The sequence below is a fragment of the Lissotriton vulgaris genome, chromosome 6 (assembly GCF_964263255.1).
Source record: "Lissotriton vulgaris chromosome 6, aLisVul1.2, whole genome shotgun sequence".
NCBI classification, from domain to species: domain Eukaryota; kingdom Metazoa; phylum Chordata; class Amphibia; order Caudata; family Salamandridae; genus Lissotriton; species Lissotriton vulgaris.
This window is the reverse complement of record NC_141694.1, coordinates 1744516948-1744534690: the sequence shown is the minus strand read 5'-3', so window position 1 is coordinate 1744534690 and position 17743 is coordinate 1744516948. Positions and strand designations below refer to the sequence as shown.

Sequence of the window (17743 nt, the reverse complement as noted above, 5' to 3'; positions counted from 1 at the left end):
CCTAATCATGCTCAGGCCAGCGAACACGAGAACCAGTATAGCAGGACTGGCCTCAGGCAGAGGAGGCAGTTTCTGTCGTGTCATGCAGCCATGGCGTGTTCTGTTCTAAGGTGCACGTGTTACTCCGGCTAAAGCCTACGTGTCCTTAATCAAAATGAAGTGATCAGAGGTCATTGCGTGTCCATTGTCTATGTGAGGGCAAGAAACACAAAATGGCTGCCATAATCTAAGATGGATGCCATGGGTAGATCAGAAATGTGTTTGTAACAGAAGTACTCTTGCTCGTAGCATAGCGAAAACACCGGGCTATGCTAAATGGACCATTTGCGGTTCACTGATACCAAAATTATGTATTTACGACAATGTTGAAAACACGGGTTCAAATCGTCACGGAACCTCACAGTGCCGAAAGTGTGGTGAGGGGTTTGGAGAGTGGATGTGGAATGCAGAGAGAGGATGGAGACCATAGAGTGCAGATGTACATAGGTGCAGAGTCAGTTGCATTTCGATTGCAGATGTGGTGAAGTGGTGTGAAGAATGGGATGGAATCTTGAGGTTGGAGAGCAAATGCAATTAGTTGAAACCCCAAGCGGAGGTTGGAGAGGGCATGTACAGTTTAGAGATAGAGGATGCAGAGGGCAGAGAGTGTATGTCCAATGTGAAAAGCAAATGTGGTGGGACAGGAAGCAGATGTGAAGGGTAGGGAGACAGATGCGAAGGGTGGTGAGCAGAGTAGTTTGATGGCAAGTGCATTTGAAGTACAAATCAATCAGTTGGATAGCACATACGGAGGGTGGAGATCAGGATGGTGTGCAAAGCCCATGAAGAGGGCAGGGGTGGATGTCAGAAAGCAGCTGGTCACTGAGAGGAGATGTGTTGCAAGGAAAGAGAATAGAGAGGATGTAAAGTGTGGATGTGACTGCCATACTTAAAGTGGCAGGAGTATGGATGCAGAGGATTTAGAATGGGTGTGTATTGTGTAGAACAGAAGTGGAGGGTAAATACAAAGGGTGCACATCCGGATTGGAAAGTAGTGCACATTAGTGGACAGTGCACATAGCTGGAGAGGGTGATGTATTTGGAGTGCAGATGATGGAATGAGAATGGACAGGAGGTAGAGCAAATGTATAGTTTTGGAATATATATGGAGTGGATGCAGAGCATAGTGGGTGGATGTGGGCCATGGAGTACTGGTGCTCATAGTAGAAAGTAGATGTCCTATCTGCACAGTAGATGTAATGAAGTCGTATTGAAAATGGATTTGGAGTAAGTGTGGACCACAGCGAGTAGGGAGCGGTATAGGCTGGATATTGTATGTGCAGTATAGAGCACATGTGGGGAGTTGCTGTACAAGGCAGAGAGCATGTGGAGGGTGGATAACTAGTATGGGTGCTGTAAGGAATATCTTGAGGAGAGGGAGAATGCACCTGGAGGGTTTGGAACAGATATAGTGTGGAAAGGAAGGCAAGGTGGCGACAGCAAATGGAGATTTGAGAGAAAAGGTACAGGATAAAGTGAAGATGAACAGACTGTAGACTACAAGTGGAGAATGTAAAACATGTAAAGTGTAAAGATGTCTGGGGTGGAGAGTGATATGCAGGGTAGAGAGTGGATGTGAAGGGGTGTGGATTGTGGACAGTAAACACGAGGAGCGCATGTGGACGTTGGAGAGAATGCATGTAGAAAGTTTATGTGGAAAGATGTCAGCTAATGTGGAGGACAGAGCACACATTGGTAAATGGATTATCAGGTTGTAGAGCATGCATAGACAACAGATGTGGAGGGTTGAGAACGCAGTGGGATAGTGGTTAATCCGTATGCAGGGTGGACAGCAAAAGCACAATCAGTGGAGTAAATTTGACAGTGGAGAGCAGATGCAACGGATAGAGTGAGAATACGAAAGCCCCTTTACTGCATTCACCTTTCTGCTCTAAATGGAAGCAGACATGGTGCGGGTGTGCCTACTGTGTCAGCAAATTATCCTAAAGCAAATTCACCATATTTCCGTTGGACCCGTCGGGATCCGGCTAAATAATAGCTGCTGGATCTGGCTGGATGCCCCTCATATGCAGCACTGACCCCATGTGCTAATTTAAGACACTGTGCATGATTTAGAGTTTTGTGGACTGGTACTTCATCACACACATGAAGGACTTCTGGCTGCCTTATTACAATTGCATTAGGCTATAATCCACTTGTAATAAGGAATACCATACCGGATGTCTGTCACTTTTGCGATGGAGTACCCGTCCACCAAACTCTAAATAAGGTCCAGTCTTTGCTCATTGCCCTTGTAAATTAGAGATTCTAATCTTGGCAGGGTTGATGTAATCTTTCCAGCTCCTGAGGTTGATTGTTTTAGAATGGTAACCCAAACCTCAGCTGTTTTTAGCGACTTGAGTCGATTCAGTATGTTGTCAGCGCTACCTGGCTAACAGAAAAGAATATGACAATACCTCTTAGAATTGCAAATAAGAAAACCTGCATTAAAATAGTAATTTATCAGTCCCCAAAAGCAGGACAGTCCTTCATAAAAGAAGGGTGATGGCGAATTAGGACATTATAAAACAATGCTTGAGGTTCGAGTTGCTGTTTCCCTTTTCTTTTGCAGAATAGAAGTCAATGCATTTTTCTGAATTTCAAAGTGCAAAGTTATACATCTAGCTAAGGAGCAGGTTGAGTTTACAGGATGGAAAAATCAAGCCGGGTGTTCTTGTGGAGATGACCTTAGCTGCCAAAGTTTCAGATTGCTTATGTGTGACATTTTCATAATTTCCGTGTAAATATGAGTGACATTCAACGACGACTATGAGTATTTTGTGAGCAAAATCAAGCTATGAAGATGAGGGAAATATATAAATATAATAAATTACACCCATTTGAGCAATGAGTAGGCTAAGAAGCCCTCCTTGTACCTCCTATAAGTCCTACACAGAGGGATTCCTGAGAGCTGGTTGGAGGCCCATCCACCTTTCTCCACCACTCTGCAAACGCCATTACTGCTTAAAAACCTATAGACAATCGCTGAAAAAAATAAAGGTTACAGGGGCATTATAGCTAGGAAACGGAGATTGAAAATTTTTTAGTAGTTCAATGAAAAAACCAAAGGTCACAGGGACGTTTTAGCTAGAACTGCCATTTCAGTCCAGAATGGAAAATTCTTGTGTAACCTCCAGGTGATATGAGGGAACCAGATCCAGACACAGGAAGGTGAAAACGCCAACAGGCAGCTCTGCCCAGCATTGGGCCTCAGAAGAGTCTCTGAATAGTCGGCTGACTAACACACACACACACTACCCCCAGCATGACCCTTCCCGACCCCCAGTCCGGTCCCCACACTCAAACACTACCCTGCACACCTCCCAGCACTACTCTAAACCCTAAAACACTACCCTACACTACACAAACACCACAACACTACCCTAAACCCTAAACACTCCCCCAGCACGACCACCCCGACCCCCAGGCCGGTCCCTACACTCAAACAATACCCTGCACGACCCCCCAGCACTACCCTAAACCCTAAAACACTACCCTACACCACACAACACCACCCTAAAACACTACCCCCAGCGCGACCCTCAGTCCGGTCCCCACACTTAAACACTACCCTGCACGACCCCCTGCACTACCCTATACCGTAAAACACTACCCTTCACTACACAAACACCACAACACTACCCTAAAACACACCCCCAGCACGACCACCCCCAGTCCGGTCCCTACACTCAAACACTACCCTGTTCGACCCCCCAGCACTACCCTAAACCCTAAAACACTACCCTACACTACACAAACACCACAATAGTATAACAAATAAGGCATAAACATAGTATAATAACTGATCTACCATTCAGCATGCAGCTTGAATAGAATGTTAATAGTAGTCTGGATAAAGTCCAGTAGTCTTCAAATTGTTTGTATTCACTAAATGTTCTGCATTGTAAATGAAGACTATGCGATTACAAATAAGTATGTGCCTAGTATTCTGTTAGTATTCAAGAAGTACCACTAACATATCAGTAGTCTTCATGCACTAGCCTTCACAAAAAGAACACTATTGAATACTAAAATTGGCATAAAGTAGTCTTCGAATGCTATAAAAAGACAGGTTAACCACTAAATGTATTATTGCAGGCTCGTCATGCAGCACGGTGCTCGTGTGCTGGTGACGAGCCTGGGCTCGTCATGAACCCGCCCGCGCAATGGAACGCTCAGCACAGCGGGGAAATTAGCCCCGCGTGTGAGCGTTCCACGGCTCATGACGAGCCCAGGCTCGTCACCAGCACACGAGCACCGTGCTGCATGACGAGCCTGGGCTCGTCATCAGCACAGAAGGGGTTAAAATATTTTCGCTGTGCACCCCAGACAAAGAAGTGGAGTCCAAGTGTTACTAGACAGACCTCCTTGTAATCTTCAGGCTTACACTATGCTGCAAGATGCCTTATCCTGGTAGGACCCAGCAGACCTGGGACCCCTGGACCTGGACTGGAGCCTGCTTGGCATCTGCCTAACACCCTAAGAATCTCTAGGTGCTTCTCCTGAGGTCCTGGGGGCTTTAGAAGTGTGCTCCTGTGGTTCTAACCCAGAAGGTAACATATTTTACCCGGTTGAACCTTGCTGGTGTATCCGACCTGCACTCCAATGTGGACAGCTTCAGGTTGCACCTAGGTACCGATCTTCTGCTACCAGTGGCTATTAATGGCACGTTATGCTTTTCTGAAACTATTTTTATTTAAAACTATAAAAATGTATGTTTCCTGTTTCCCTGATTGGATGCTTGTCTGAGCTAAGATGGAAATGCTGTAGTTTTTAAAATGTTTACCTAGTCTTGATTTATTCGTTTCTTTATAGATGTTCATTGTTCACACTGGTTCTACTCAACCCAAATCTGAGAAAACTAGGCATGAATTGAAGAAGAGGAGCCAGCTTTAAAATGTATTTTTTAAATTACTGTCCCTATCTTGGCATCCAAGAATGCTGAGCCGTGGCTAGCTTAATAAATGCTTTCAAAAATATTTTAATTGTTTTAATCTCTTTTTGTATTTCAGTTCTGGCATTTCGGAGAATGGGTGGACGTGGTTATTGATGATCAATTGCCATTTATCAACGGGAAGTACTTGTCTGTGCAGCCATGTAGTCAAAATGAATTTTGGCCATGTCTTCTTGAGAAAGCATATGCCAAGTAATTACCTATTTTTTTATATCTTCTTTGTGAAAGACACTGTGAAATTGAAGCAATCAGATTTCTTATTAACTACAATTAATTTCATAAAATGTATGGTACTGAATTAACACACTGGGGGTGATTATGCCACACCGATGCGGAAACAGAACCGACCAAACTCAGGTCGGCGGTACCGACAGCCTAATCAAGATGCAACTGAACATTGTTTGGTCGCATACTCCCATTCCTCTATGGGAGCTTGAATTATGTCAGTAAACCGGCCATAACAAAAATTCCCCATAGAGGAATGGGAGTCTTTGTTCATCCCTGCACGTGTGGCAGGTACCTTATGGTGCCTGCCACATGTGTAGGGATGAATAGAGGGCCACCATATGTGCCCCCTCATCCCCAACCGGAGGATGCAGAGGCAAGGGTGCCTTGCTGCGGGCCCCCATACTCTTTTCCAAGAGTTTTCCATGTCGGAAAGCCCAACATGGAAAGCCTACCGGAGAATGGGTGGACAGGAGTTCGGCCAACTGGCCCTTGGAGTCACTTCTTGGTTCCTGGGTTCAAGGCAAGTAGATCCAGTCTTCCTTCTTCAGATAACAGGGCAGTCGATCTCCTGGATTTTCAACAGGTTCTGATGAGAGGTTCTGAGGATGTCTTTTTTTATACCGAGTGCCAGTCTGCATCGGGGGCTCGCGAGGTCTACCCCTAAACTGGTCCAGGTCAGTATTTCACCTTCTCCTGGGTCTGACTCCAAGCTGTCTAGGATAACAAAACTCAAGCAGACCCAGACGTGGACTGTATTTGCCAGTGACAGAGCAGGCAGGCTCACACGTCAGGAAGGAGGTGGACACAGCCCTTAGCCACCATTCGAAGGTCAGGAAGGTCTGAGTACAACCCTCCAGGCCATCTCACTCATGAGAGGAACACCCTCAGACATCCAAAGTGCTTTTTCCCCCTAATACCCATCACACCACAGGAGAGTCATTAACAGTCTTGTTACCCCAGACACTGGCAGAAAGACACATTTGGTTTAGGCAGAAAATTCCAACTTTCTGAAAGTGGCATTTTCCGATTACTAACTTAAAGTCTGACTTTGCTATTAAGAAGGATTTTAAATTACAATTTAAATGAGTTGCGGAAGTGCTTTCTTTCTGCTCTCGAACTGAAGATATCCGTTATTAAGTGTAATACGTTAACCGAGTGTTGGCTTATGGGAGAGTTAGCCTTGCTACAATTAAAAAACGACTTTAGGAGGATTTCACTGCTAGGACATGTAAAGTGTAAGTGCCCACATCCTACTTTTTAAATACCATGCACCTTGTCCTATGATCTTTTGGGGCCTACCTTAACGTGTCTTCTCAGTATTAAAAAAGGATGTACTAGGTCTGGCAAAAGGTTTATTTTGCCAGTTGCAGTTTAAAACCGGACTACAGGCTGCAGTGTAAGGACTGAGGCATGTTTTACAGAGCTATTTATGTGGCACAATGGGTGCTACTGCCCACTAGATGCATTTAATTTACATGCCCGGGTTTCACACTAAAGGGATGTAATCTACTACTGCCACAACCATATTGGAGGAAGGTGTTGAACACTGAGGGAGGACATTTACTTGCCCCACTCCAACCCAACCTACTAGGGGAAGTTATTGGACACTAAAGGGGAAACATTTACTATTCCACTCCAGTTGAAACCAATTTGTGGAAGGAGTTTGACACTAAAGGGGTGACATTTAGTATTTCCACTCCAATATAAGGATATTTGAAAAAGATTTTGGATGCTAAAGATGTGAAATTTACAATATCTACTTCAATATAAAACAATGTGAAACAAGGTAATACAAAATAAATAATTACAAAACTCAATCAATACTATACTTACACACATTTGTTTTATTAAAACAATATTTAATCTAACAATAAACTAGCCTAAACTACAAATCTATATATACACACTCCCATATTATAAGTGAAATACATATTTTATTTATATACATAATTAAAATATTTACGAAATTATTTTTCAAACTTTTCAAAACTATGAACCATACAATAAATAACTATGATTTCCAAATGAACAATCATAAATCACAAAATATTTTGTAAATGTTATATTTTTATAAATGTAAAACATGTATTTAAAATAATACAACAATTTTAGAACAATTAATAACAAAGGTCTAAAAGTTTGAAATAAAATTACAAAAATTATACATTTCTAAATAAAAGCAATTCTAATATTATTTGTTTCAATTATTTTCTTAATGAAAATATTGTTTGCTAAATATTAAAAAACAAAACACTCTAAAAAAAATCCAATGTATCTGTTGCATACCTTCAAAATGATTAAACTCGTTTTTTTATTTTAAAATATAAATATTAAAAAATGCCCCCACACCTATCCCCTAAAAACAAACATCTTGCTGCAAAAAAAATGTAACATTATTTATATATATATATATCAATGCAACTAAATATACAAATTTCAACAATTTCATAGCTTAAAATTTTGCTTACAAAGAACACTATACAAAATATGAACAGATACAAGAAAAAATACAATACATTAAATATTATTTGGCAAAAAGAATATTGCAGTCAACGATGTTTTGTACATTGATATTTTTACAACAATAACAAAAACAACACTTTTCTGTCGGAACACCAACCGAACTTTAAGTCATAATTGTTTACATTTTTGCACTAGGAAACCGCACTCAAGGGTTAAAGACAGTGGATGAAGGCATGATTTGGCTTGAGAGTTGGTGAACAGCCTCCATGATGAAATTGTTTTCCTCCCATATAGGATAGGAAAAAATGAAATAGAAATGTGCAATTGTACAGCAGGGCTAATTTCTCTGCTGTGAAAATGCAATCAATTTACAATGCCACACTGCAGAAACAGCAGTGTATAAAACTTGTCACATGCATTGCATTAGGGCACATGGGAAACAATGAATGCAGCTCCTAAGCATACTTCTGTCAACATTTGTGAATTGCAAAATGGTGTAAATCTACATGGAGTACTGCTACGAGTGCAGATTTGTTACCAAAATACAGACAGATCACATCAATGTGCAAAAGGCAAACAGGGAATAGTGTACAAGTGCCTAAAAAATTGGGCTCCCGGTTTTATAGTATTTCTTTTTTTGCCATTTCTGTCTGTATTTATCCATATTTGTTTTTTGCTAATTCTATTGGTATTTATTCATATTTATTTTGGGTTTTGTGGAATAATTAAGCTGAAATTTGTATATTTCCACATTTATTTAACCAATAAATATGCGCTCAAGATTGAATTTCTGCCAAGTTTCAATGCTCTGAACACCCGCAGAAGATAAATCAGTGCAAATTTCAGTTTCAACCTTGTGAATACCTACTACTGTTAAAGCCTCTTTACTAAAATGATTTTCTTTTTTATTCCCCTGATTTATCAATCCAGTATTTAGAATTGCTCAAAAAGCAACCCAATTACCGTCTTTATCCACACTTAAAAATAGATACAGACAAGAAAATGAATGTTTACTGTCTGTATTTATCTATAAAAATCAGTAAAAATGGAAAACAAGGAGCCTTACTAATAAAGAATGCGTGACATACATAAGACATGTTCAACAATTATTGTTATGGTTGTCTGCCAGTACTGCTTGGGGAATCCTGCAAAGAAAGTAAGACTTATTGTAAATCACAGCTGTACCTCTTAACCAGTTTATCCTGTTCCTGAGCTCACACCATGGTAATTAAAATCGTTTTGGATTCTGATAATTGCCACCCTCGAGGCAGAATTTGGATGGGTGTAGGTCGGTTTGCGGTTACTGAAAAGTATTTCTTCATCATGTCTCTGTAGTAGAGTTGTACATAAATATGTGCTGTAACAAAGACCCTTTAATCTCACCTCTTTGAACTCCCTCTGTCTGCTTAGGTGAATCACTCATCTAATAACACTGCTCTTGTCTTCTCTCCAGGCTCCAGGGCTCCTACCAGAATCTGCACTGGGGGGACCCGTCAGAGGCATTTGTGAACTTTTCAGGTGGAGTGGCTGTGTCATTCAACTTGAAGGACCCGCATGTGCACAAGTTTGATCTTTGGAAGATTGCCAGTTTTGCAAGTCAAAATGCACTCATGGGTGCCACAGTTGGGAAGCAGGTGAAATTATTATAAATAACACGTTATGAAAAAAACAGTGTTGTGTTTGCATTCTTTTTAGCAAGTAAAGTGCCCAATGTTTAATGGTGGTTCAGTCGAATTTAGAAATGCAAAAATAAACGTATAAAATGATGAAAACATAAAGACGCGATATCTTTAAGTGGAAGTTCACTTGTGTGTTACTGCATAACTGAACACGCGGAAGGCTATGGTATGATCCAGAGCACATGTCGAAAATGTTTTCTGACTCGTAAAACTAAATTCTGAATGGATATAGAATTGATATCTGTATTATAGGTGTCCCTTCTAAATACCAAATTGGTATCATATGCACCATAGTTATGAGACTAAAATTTGCTCTGGTGACACAGGAGTCTGCTTCATATTTACCAGGCAGCACTAAACGAATTTTTTTGGCTTAATGCTACCTTGTAAATATCGTTCCCTTTAACGCAATTTTCAGCGTGCAATGGCGATGCTTGGGGCAGTCCCAGCAACATCCATGGCTTTCTGACAGTGCTCCAGATTTACAAGAAATCGTAACTCTGAGGCTGCCCCAAAAACGTACGCCTCCCCTGGGAGGCGTAAGGGAGGCACAACGAGGAGAAATATATTTATTGTTCCTTGTTTTTCCTTTTTAAAGCCTTGTGTGATTGTTTTTGTGCAGGGAGGTTTGCCTTCCTGCACGAAAAGTAAACATCCCTGCAACGCAGGCACCCTAGCACCATGGTGCAAGGTACCTGCTTTGGTGCCACGGCAGCCCATTGTGCACCAGCTCTGGGGACAATGACAAGAATGTGCCATATCTAATAGATATGACCCATTACTGCCCTTTCGTATGCCATAGGGCAGTGCAGCAGGAAGACCTGTGGCGCTGCCCTATGGCAAAAACTCATAAATAAGATCCTGACATTTTACCAGCCACCAAGTGTGTCGGGAAGGGGGATAATCCACTCTCATAAAGGGACAGGGTGCCTTTACGATCCCTTTCCATTTGTGACTTTAAAAAAAAATCATTTGTCAGGGAGTAGGCAGTGGTCCACAGACCGCTGCCAACTCTCAAACAAACAAAAAAAGGATACTTAATCGAAAGGCAATCACAGACACTATCCCTATGGAGGCCTTCAATCAGATTGAGTTGTAATTTGCAACTTACCTAATGAATATTAATGAGGTAGGTCAGACTGCGACCCACTCTAAATTTCTCAGAATCAGGCTATTTGTACATAGATCAACTCAGAAAATAATTTACTAATCGCAAAAATACTGGCCGCAAAATGTGACCAGTACTTTGCTGCCAGTAAATCTGTCCGTAAGTACGAAACACAGAGAGCCAAACCTGCTATCATGAGTGACATAATGAACCACCATTCAAAAGGGAAGAAATCTGAAGGTCCCACATCTGACCCAGACAAGGGTGAGATAATGGCAATGAATTTATTTACTGAGTTCCCAGCAACAAGTAGGTGATGTAGTATTGTGAATAAGCAATGCCTTTTACTTCGCATGTCATTGCCAAAGGTGACCCTATTTGGATGCACTCTTGTCTATTAGAATGTTTTCACATCACCCACCCAACGGTGCAGCTAAAGTCGCTATCTGCCTTAAACTGCCTGGCATCAGAGACCTCAGTTGTGCACAGTCCTGGAAATCAGGCTTTGCATCTCTAGTTCTGAAGCCTTGCAAAGGCATGGCCTTCACAAAATACAGCGAATGCTTGGAGTTTGCTCAACTACCTGGCCCCAGCCCCAAAGTCAGGAAAAGCCAATTGACCTATGTCCATGTAGGCTGTGGGTGTTGCATGGAAATACACATAGGAAGCCAGTAACAAGTACATCTCATAACACTTCTACATATTACAACCATGCTTTCTGACCTGCATGTGCAATGTCAACAAAGCTGACGGGCAATAATAACCCCATGAACTCCCCAAGCCGGCAGCCTATTACAAAAGTTGTCAATAGCAGGTTACGCCGAGAGCTGGAGATGTCAAATTGGAGTTTTCTGCCATAAGGCCTTTCAGTCACAGACATGAATGAGCAGGTGACTGTGAATCTACATGGTGTCATCTGTTTACACACTTGGGTACTTGGTTGCTTGGATTTCTATAACTGTACGCATTTTCAGCACGGGCTGCATGGATTTCGTTTAGGGGTCTCCAGGGGAGAGTGAAGAAACAGAATTAACTTGTTGATAATCTGCTGGCAAATTCTGCTTCTCACCTTAGCACTGGTATTGTTCTAAGTGCACAATTAGACTCGTGTCTACCTTCACAATTTCTTCAGCTACTTCTTGCAGTTCTGCTTCACCGAATTTGTCTTTCCTCAGTCTCTCAGAAGGCATGATAGATGACTGATAGTTTATCTGCAGTGCAGTGAATGGCTGTTTGTGAGGATTACTTTGACATGTAGATACAAAGATGACAGACACAGAGGAACAGCAGAAAGACAAGTTGAAAAAACATTGTTTCTCTCAATACAATCACACACTCTTCTGTATGTATTAGATATATAAGTGTATGGTATGTATAAAGCACACACCTATCCAAAATGTAACTTGTTAAGAGGTCCTAAGGGAGAGAAGAGAGTGACAGCACATCAGTGAAAGAGGAGTTTGCTCTCTACCTAGAAACCAGCTCTCTCATGAAACTATACATATTATTATAACTTGGGAATCCATTACGATGGCGGGTGGACAAAGTCCACCCGCCATCGTAAGGGTGCCGGGGACCGACCGCCGAAGTTGCGGCGGTCCCGTCATGTACATTAGGATGCACCCGCCAAACTGGCGGGCGCTTCCTGGCCCCTTAACATAGTGGGTGGATCTGCTGGCTGCAGATCCACTCGCTCTGTAAATGGAATATGCACAACATTGCCATGAACTACATGGCAGGCACCATGTGTTGCCTGCCACGTAGTGTATGGCAATGAGGGGGGGTACCATAGGAACCCCCCATGTGCACCCCCACTCCCCCAACACCCTGGGGGCCCGCTACGGGCCTCCAACAGCAAAGACTTCGATCCGCTCCATGGCGGCGACGCTGCCATGGAAAGGCGAGAGAACCCCTGCATGCTAATATGGATGGCGGTGTCTTGCAGACACCGCCACCATATTGTGGCTGTTTTCCACCCGGTCGACGAGTCGACCGCAGGAAATACAACAAGCGGTCTTCCCGTCCGCCCTGGACCCCCCAGCCATCCTAATGTGGCGGGGGTCATTCATGGCAGGATGGCGGGCGGATCGCCCCCGCCGGGCCGGAGGGGCGATCCGCCGGCATCCTAATGGGACCCTAAGATACTTGCAAAGAAATACTATATTATTTTTAAATGGTCTCACATTTCGAAAGAGCCTGAACTTATATAGAAGAGACAATTTAGTTGAAAAAAATATATGAATTATATTTAAAAACAAATTTCTGTACTCTCTTGCAGGCTTCACCCAATGACAACCGAAGAATGAGCGCCCCGACCTTGGTAAGCATTCTAATCTTGTCTGCCTTTCTTTTCAGCCATTCTAGCTTTGTGCTCTCTGTCTGGTGTACTAAAGAAACCACAAGAGTTAAGATGGCCCTAGTGGATGCTTTTTGGAGCAAAAAAGACCAAGTGATAATATAGTACCCAGCATATCATTTCATCTTTTAGAAATAGAACCACATGTTCTAAAGCTCCATCAATTAAAAGTACATTTCAATTAACATTTAATTTTTTGAATATGATTTTGTTTATAAATGAATCAAAAGATTTTATAATGTGTGTATTTGCTTACTGTATAACTGATTCTGTATTTTATTGTTCGGTTTTGAGGTTCAAATAGTAAAGATTAGTTAGGTTGATGTCTCTGACTTACTGTAGGGATTCATTGAGAGTTCACAGAAATGAAAAAATTAGGAACTGCTCCAAGGGATCTAGACCTATGTACTAGGTGTTTAGTCAATACAAAAAGGTATACATTAAAGAATATTTAGTTTATGTCTATGTATGCATGTAATTGACAACTATTTGGCTTCCTTTTCCAGGTTTCGACATTTACCATATATTGCATTGTGGGAGATGTAGTTAATTGCATTTCACATGTGTGTTAAAGGAAGTGGTAGTGTTGTCGTGAGTGACTAGAGTCAGTGGTATTTAGAGTGGTATTGTGAGTGTGACTACATTTAACAAGAATATATTTTACTTGCAAAGGTATGTCATGAAGTAGTGCTTCCTATATAGTCCACGCCATATATTATGTATGCCAACGTCATGGTTAAGGTAATCAGTGAAATGTTTTGCATGTGAGTGTGTGAGTCCAGCCTTTGATATAATATGTTATAGTTTGAGGCATAACAGATCAGTGACTGGGCATTATAAATCTGTACTTGGGAGAAATTAAGATGCAGACTTTTTGTCTGTATACTTAGAGGGACCTCCATGGTGGTGGACTGGTAAATAGATGTACTGTCCACATACGTCAAACTCTAAATTAGTCCCCACGTTATCATGCATACAAAAAGCTCTGTGATATAGGAAAGGCTGTGGACGGATAAAGATTGTTCCTTAAGTGTGTGGTTGCAAATCATAATTAACTGGAAGGTGTGCCAGACAAGTTTTAGAAAGCTCCAAGAATCTGTAGTTGTAATGTTTTGTGTAGCAACAAAGAAAATAAGGGTAGAATGTTATATTCTAAGAATAAACTTAGTGTGAAGAAAAAGGATTTCTAAAAGCTTCAGATGTGTTTGGAAAGTGCTACTGTTTTGGTAGTGTGACCATATGGCGAATTATAAAAGAAAAGCCAGCCTTGGGTCAGAATTGTTTGAACTGTGGAACAGTGAGACATTTCACAAGAGTGTTTATACAAGGTTTTACAAGCACTAGGGTTACGTGTGTGAATGATAGTGATGCTATCTTTTCCTCAAAAAGTGTCAAAATACTATAATATGGTTGTGTCTCATGTATTAATGCCAATGTTGTGGGGATAAGAAATGCTAAGCGTTACATGTACACGGGGCTAGCACCACCACTAAGCCTTACAAATGTACTTAATTTTATGTCGCACTTTCGCTTGGTGGTTCAACATGCCCTTAGATGTTCAAGCCACAACCCCTCAAGTGATTCTTAGTTGCTTTTCTTATGCCTCTATCCTCCACTTTTCTCCTCCCACTGAAGCCACTTCTCAAACCCTTCAGCAATCTTACAGTGCAGTCTGGTTGTGAGCAGCTAAGTAATCCACGATGGCTTCAGGTTTCTGAAATATATTCTGATGTTGAACTGAAATGGGTGTGTAACCTTAGTAGTGCATGCCGTCCAATAGGTGGTGTAATAACTAGTGAATAAAAGAGAGTTGTTTTTCCAGTATTTGTTCCCTGCACCAGCATGTACACAGTGACAAGGAAGAGCCCTGAATTACTGGAAGGGAGGAAGCGCAAGGGATTTACACATGTATCTAATAACACTGTACTAAGCTGTGGCACACCTTCCAAGCCCAGACATTAAAACGTCATGAATGCATTTACTGGCATCCACGCTGTGTTTTGTTTTTTCATCTCTTTTTTTTTGTTTACTCCTATTAAGCATGGGCGAATTTTGCGAATCTCGCGTTCGCGAATTTTGCGGATTTGCGAACTCGCAATCCGCAAAATCCGCGAATTTGCGGATTTTTTTTTTTGTGTGTTCGCCCGTGTTTCTGCCAGTTCGCGAGGGTTTTTACAATTTCGCAATTTGCGAACTTACCTGTCGGGTCGCAAGTTTTGCGAACTTGTTGTTTCTACGTGTCCATCCTGTTTGGGACACTCTTCTTCATCACTGCCACTCTCTGTCACCACTGCCACTCTCTGACTACTCATGCCACCCTCTGGCCCACCCATGCCACCCTCTGTTTCATCACCACACCCTCTGGTTGTCCAGTGTACATTATTTTCGGCAAAGCAAAGCACACCTTCCCTGCCTCAAGTGACCTGAATTAATTTGGGGCTGATTAATGTGTCACAGAATATTTTTTTAGCTGGCACCTGCTTCCTTAGTGCGCCCTGATTAGTGATCTTTTGCACTTGCTAAGTGCTTTAATTGTTGCAAAATTAGTTACAACACCTGCCCTGCCCCAACTGACAATAATGAATTAGGGGCTGATTAATGGATTTTAACTTCCAGCCTGGCTCCTGCTTGTCTCCCTTAGCTGTAATTCAGGACCTTTGTGGCATATGTGTAACTATTCTGAGGTTCAGAGCAGGGTCACATAATAGTTGCAACTGGCAACTGAACTCTGGAGGGGCCCCTCAGGAAGCACTACAGGAAATGGCTACTAATGATGAGCCTGAACTTTTGAACCTGGTAAGTAGTTTCAGTTTTGCTAAGATCGTATTTCTGCAATTTAGCACTTATTCGCGGGGCGCGAAGTTGTACTGGAAAGCCGCGAACTCACGCGAACAGTGCGAGCAGTGCGAGCAAAATCCGCTGCTCGCGGATTCGCGGATTTTGCGGGAGATTCGCGAATCTCGCGGATTGCGAATTTCCCGAAAATCCGCAAAATCCGCGAGCGAAACGGATTTTCCGCCCATGCTTAACTCCTATGATATATTTGTTTACTATTCAATGTGTGGGGTCACTGGTTACATTTACAATCTACATGTTCTATTGCCTTGTTTTTAACAACGTATTATTTTCCCTGCACTTTTTACTTTCTGTTCCGTAAAATACTTTTGTGTAATGTTCCAGCAATCCAGCCCCACCAGTTTTTTCTTTTGTCACCAGAATGTTCACAGGTTTTCGTGTGTGATGTGCCCTTAATGTAAGGATCCTCCACATGGTCGAACTTGACAACCTACAGGATATGCAAGCGTAGACATCTGTGGAGGTTGAGGTTTTTTAACGTTTGTATCCTTGGTTCCAGCCTGTGGCGGGTCTTCAAACTGGGTCAAGTACAACGTTCCTCATCTTGACAGTCAGGGTTCTGAGGGCGAGTAGCCACAGGCATCTCGGGGAGGTAGTGTGGGGGGTACAAGCTCAGGACTCAACAATCAACCAGCATACACTACAATTCCAATGTCTAGTCCAGTGCTTCTCTCTTTACTTTTAACCTCACAGCAGTGCCTAATACTACACAATTCAATTCAGTATACAGAGTGTTGAGCCTGTCTGGTAGTGCTACGCCTCTTTGCTCTCTCCATGCTATCTCACAGCCTGGAGAACCTTAATGAGCTTGCTCCCCTAGAAATTATGGTAGCAGCATGAAGAAGGCTCAGGTGCAGATTCTTGCGCCACACAAGTCAAATGTGCAGTTAGTTCACTCAGTTGCTCGAGTTTTTACCCCTGGTGGTATAGAGGGTGTCAATCCAGTCTCTTACGCGTTCATGCTCGACTAGCGCAATGTTGGCAGCTTTATTCCATAGCAAGCAGACCACCAAGGAATTTGCAACCACGAACTGTCCAGTGCTTCTAACAAGGTAGTTAAAGCCCTGAGTATGACAATGCAGTCACCATGGCAGTTGCCGCTCTAACCAGCCAATGCAATCTCCAATGCAGATGCAGTACTGATAGGTCTGAAGTGTTGGAGCACATACACTGTTCACGAACCTTGTCTGGAAACATGGAGAATGGAAGACCCTCGGCGCCATGGGAAGGGCCTTGCTTTGCTCTCATGAAGTATGCTTTCCATGGGTGTCCCTAAGACCAGGAACACACCAGCTAGATTGAGTGAATAAGGGAAGGTCGGAGAAAAGGATAGAATGGTGGGTGAACCAAATTAATTGAGAATTGAGATCTAAAAGCCACAATTTAGCCACACTGTTTTCAGAATTACACTGGCAAAGCTTCTAATGAGTGACTGGCTTACTTGCCTCACTCGCTACATCTGTGCCATTCACGATATGGCTCAAAGAGGGCGTATTTGGATTATTCTGGCTACCCCTTTGTGTCTATGATTCCAATCTTGATGGTTTTCTGCAGTCAAGGGTGCAGATTCAGCCAAAGGTACCATCAGCTTTTTTGACCATTGAAGCGTTTGTCTACTTGATTAATGGTGCCTTCACTTTTGATCCTGCATGCCCTTAGTAGCACAGACCACACTTCTAGGGTCACTCTTTTTCCTCTTCTTAGGTTTCAGCCCCTTTACTGAAACCCTTTTCAGCCCACTTAACGCACAGTTTCATTCCTTCAGCTTTCTTACAGTGCAGTTTGGCTGTGAGCTAATAAGCAAACTAAAGCAGCCCCAGGTGCCTGGGGAGCATTCTGACGTGAACACAGTGTGGGACTTTAGGGCACCAGTGACTCTTAGCAGTGCATCGAGTTCAGTAAGTGGAATAATTACTGGTGAGCAAAGTCATGCATTGTTTTTCTTGTTTCCAGGTCTTTGCACCAACACGCGCCCTGTGACAAGGAAGGGCTCCTGATTCCTGGCAGACAGGAAGAGCCAGTGATTCAGCCACCCATTCAATCGTGTTGTAATAAACAGT

At 42.4% G+C, this 17743-nt stretch overlaps 1 protein-coding gene across 1 annotated transcript in view; it reads left to right on the top strand.

Annotated features, from left to right (window-relative positions):
* LOC147709409 (calpain-13-like) overlaps positions 1-17743 on the top strand; it is a 454206-nt gene that overhangs the window by 152792 nt on the left and 283671 nt on the right. The window contains exons 5-7 of the mRNA XM_086925978.1: positions 5052-5185; positions 9138-9318; positions 12750-12791. Coding sequence (XP_086782104.1) covers positions 5052-5185; positions 9138-9318; positions 12750-12791 — 357 coding nt within the window. The remainder of the gene's footprint in view (positions 1-5051; positions 5186-9137; positions 9319-12749; positions 12792-17743) is intronic.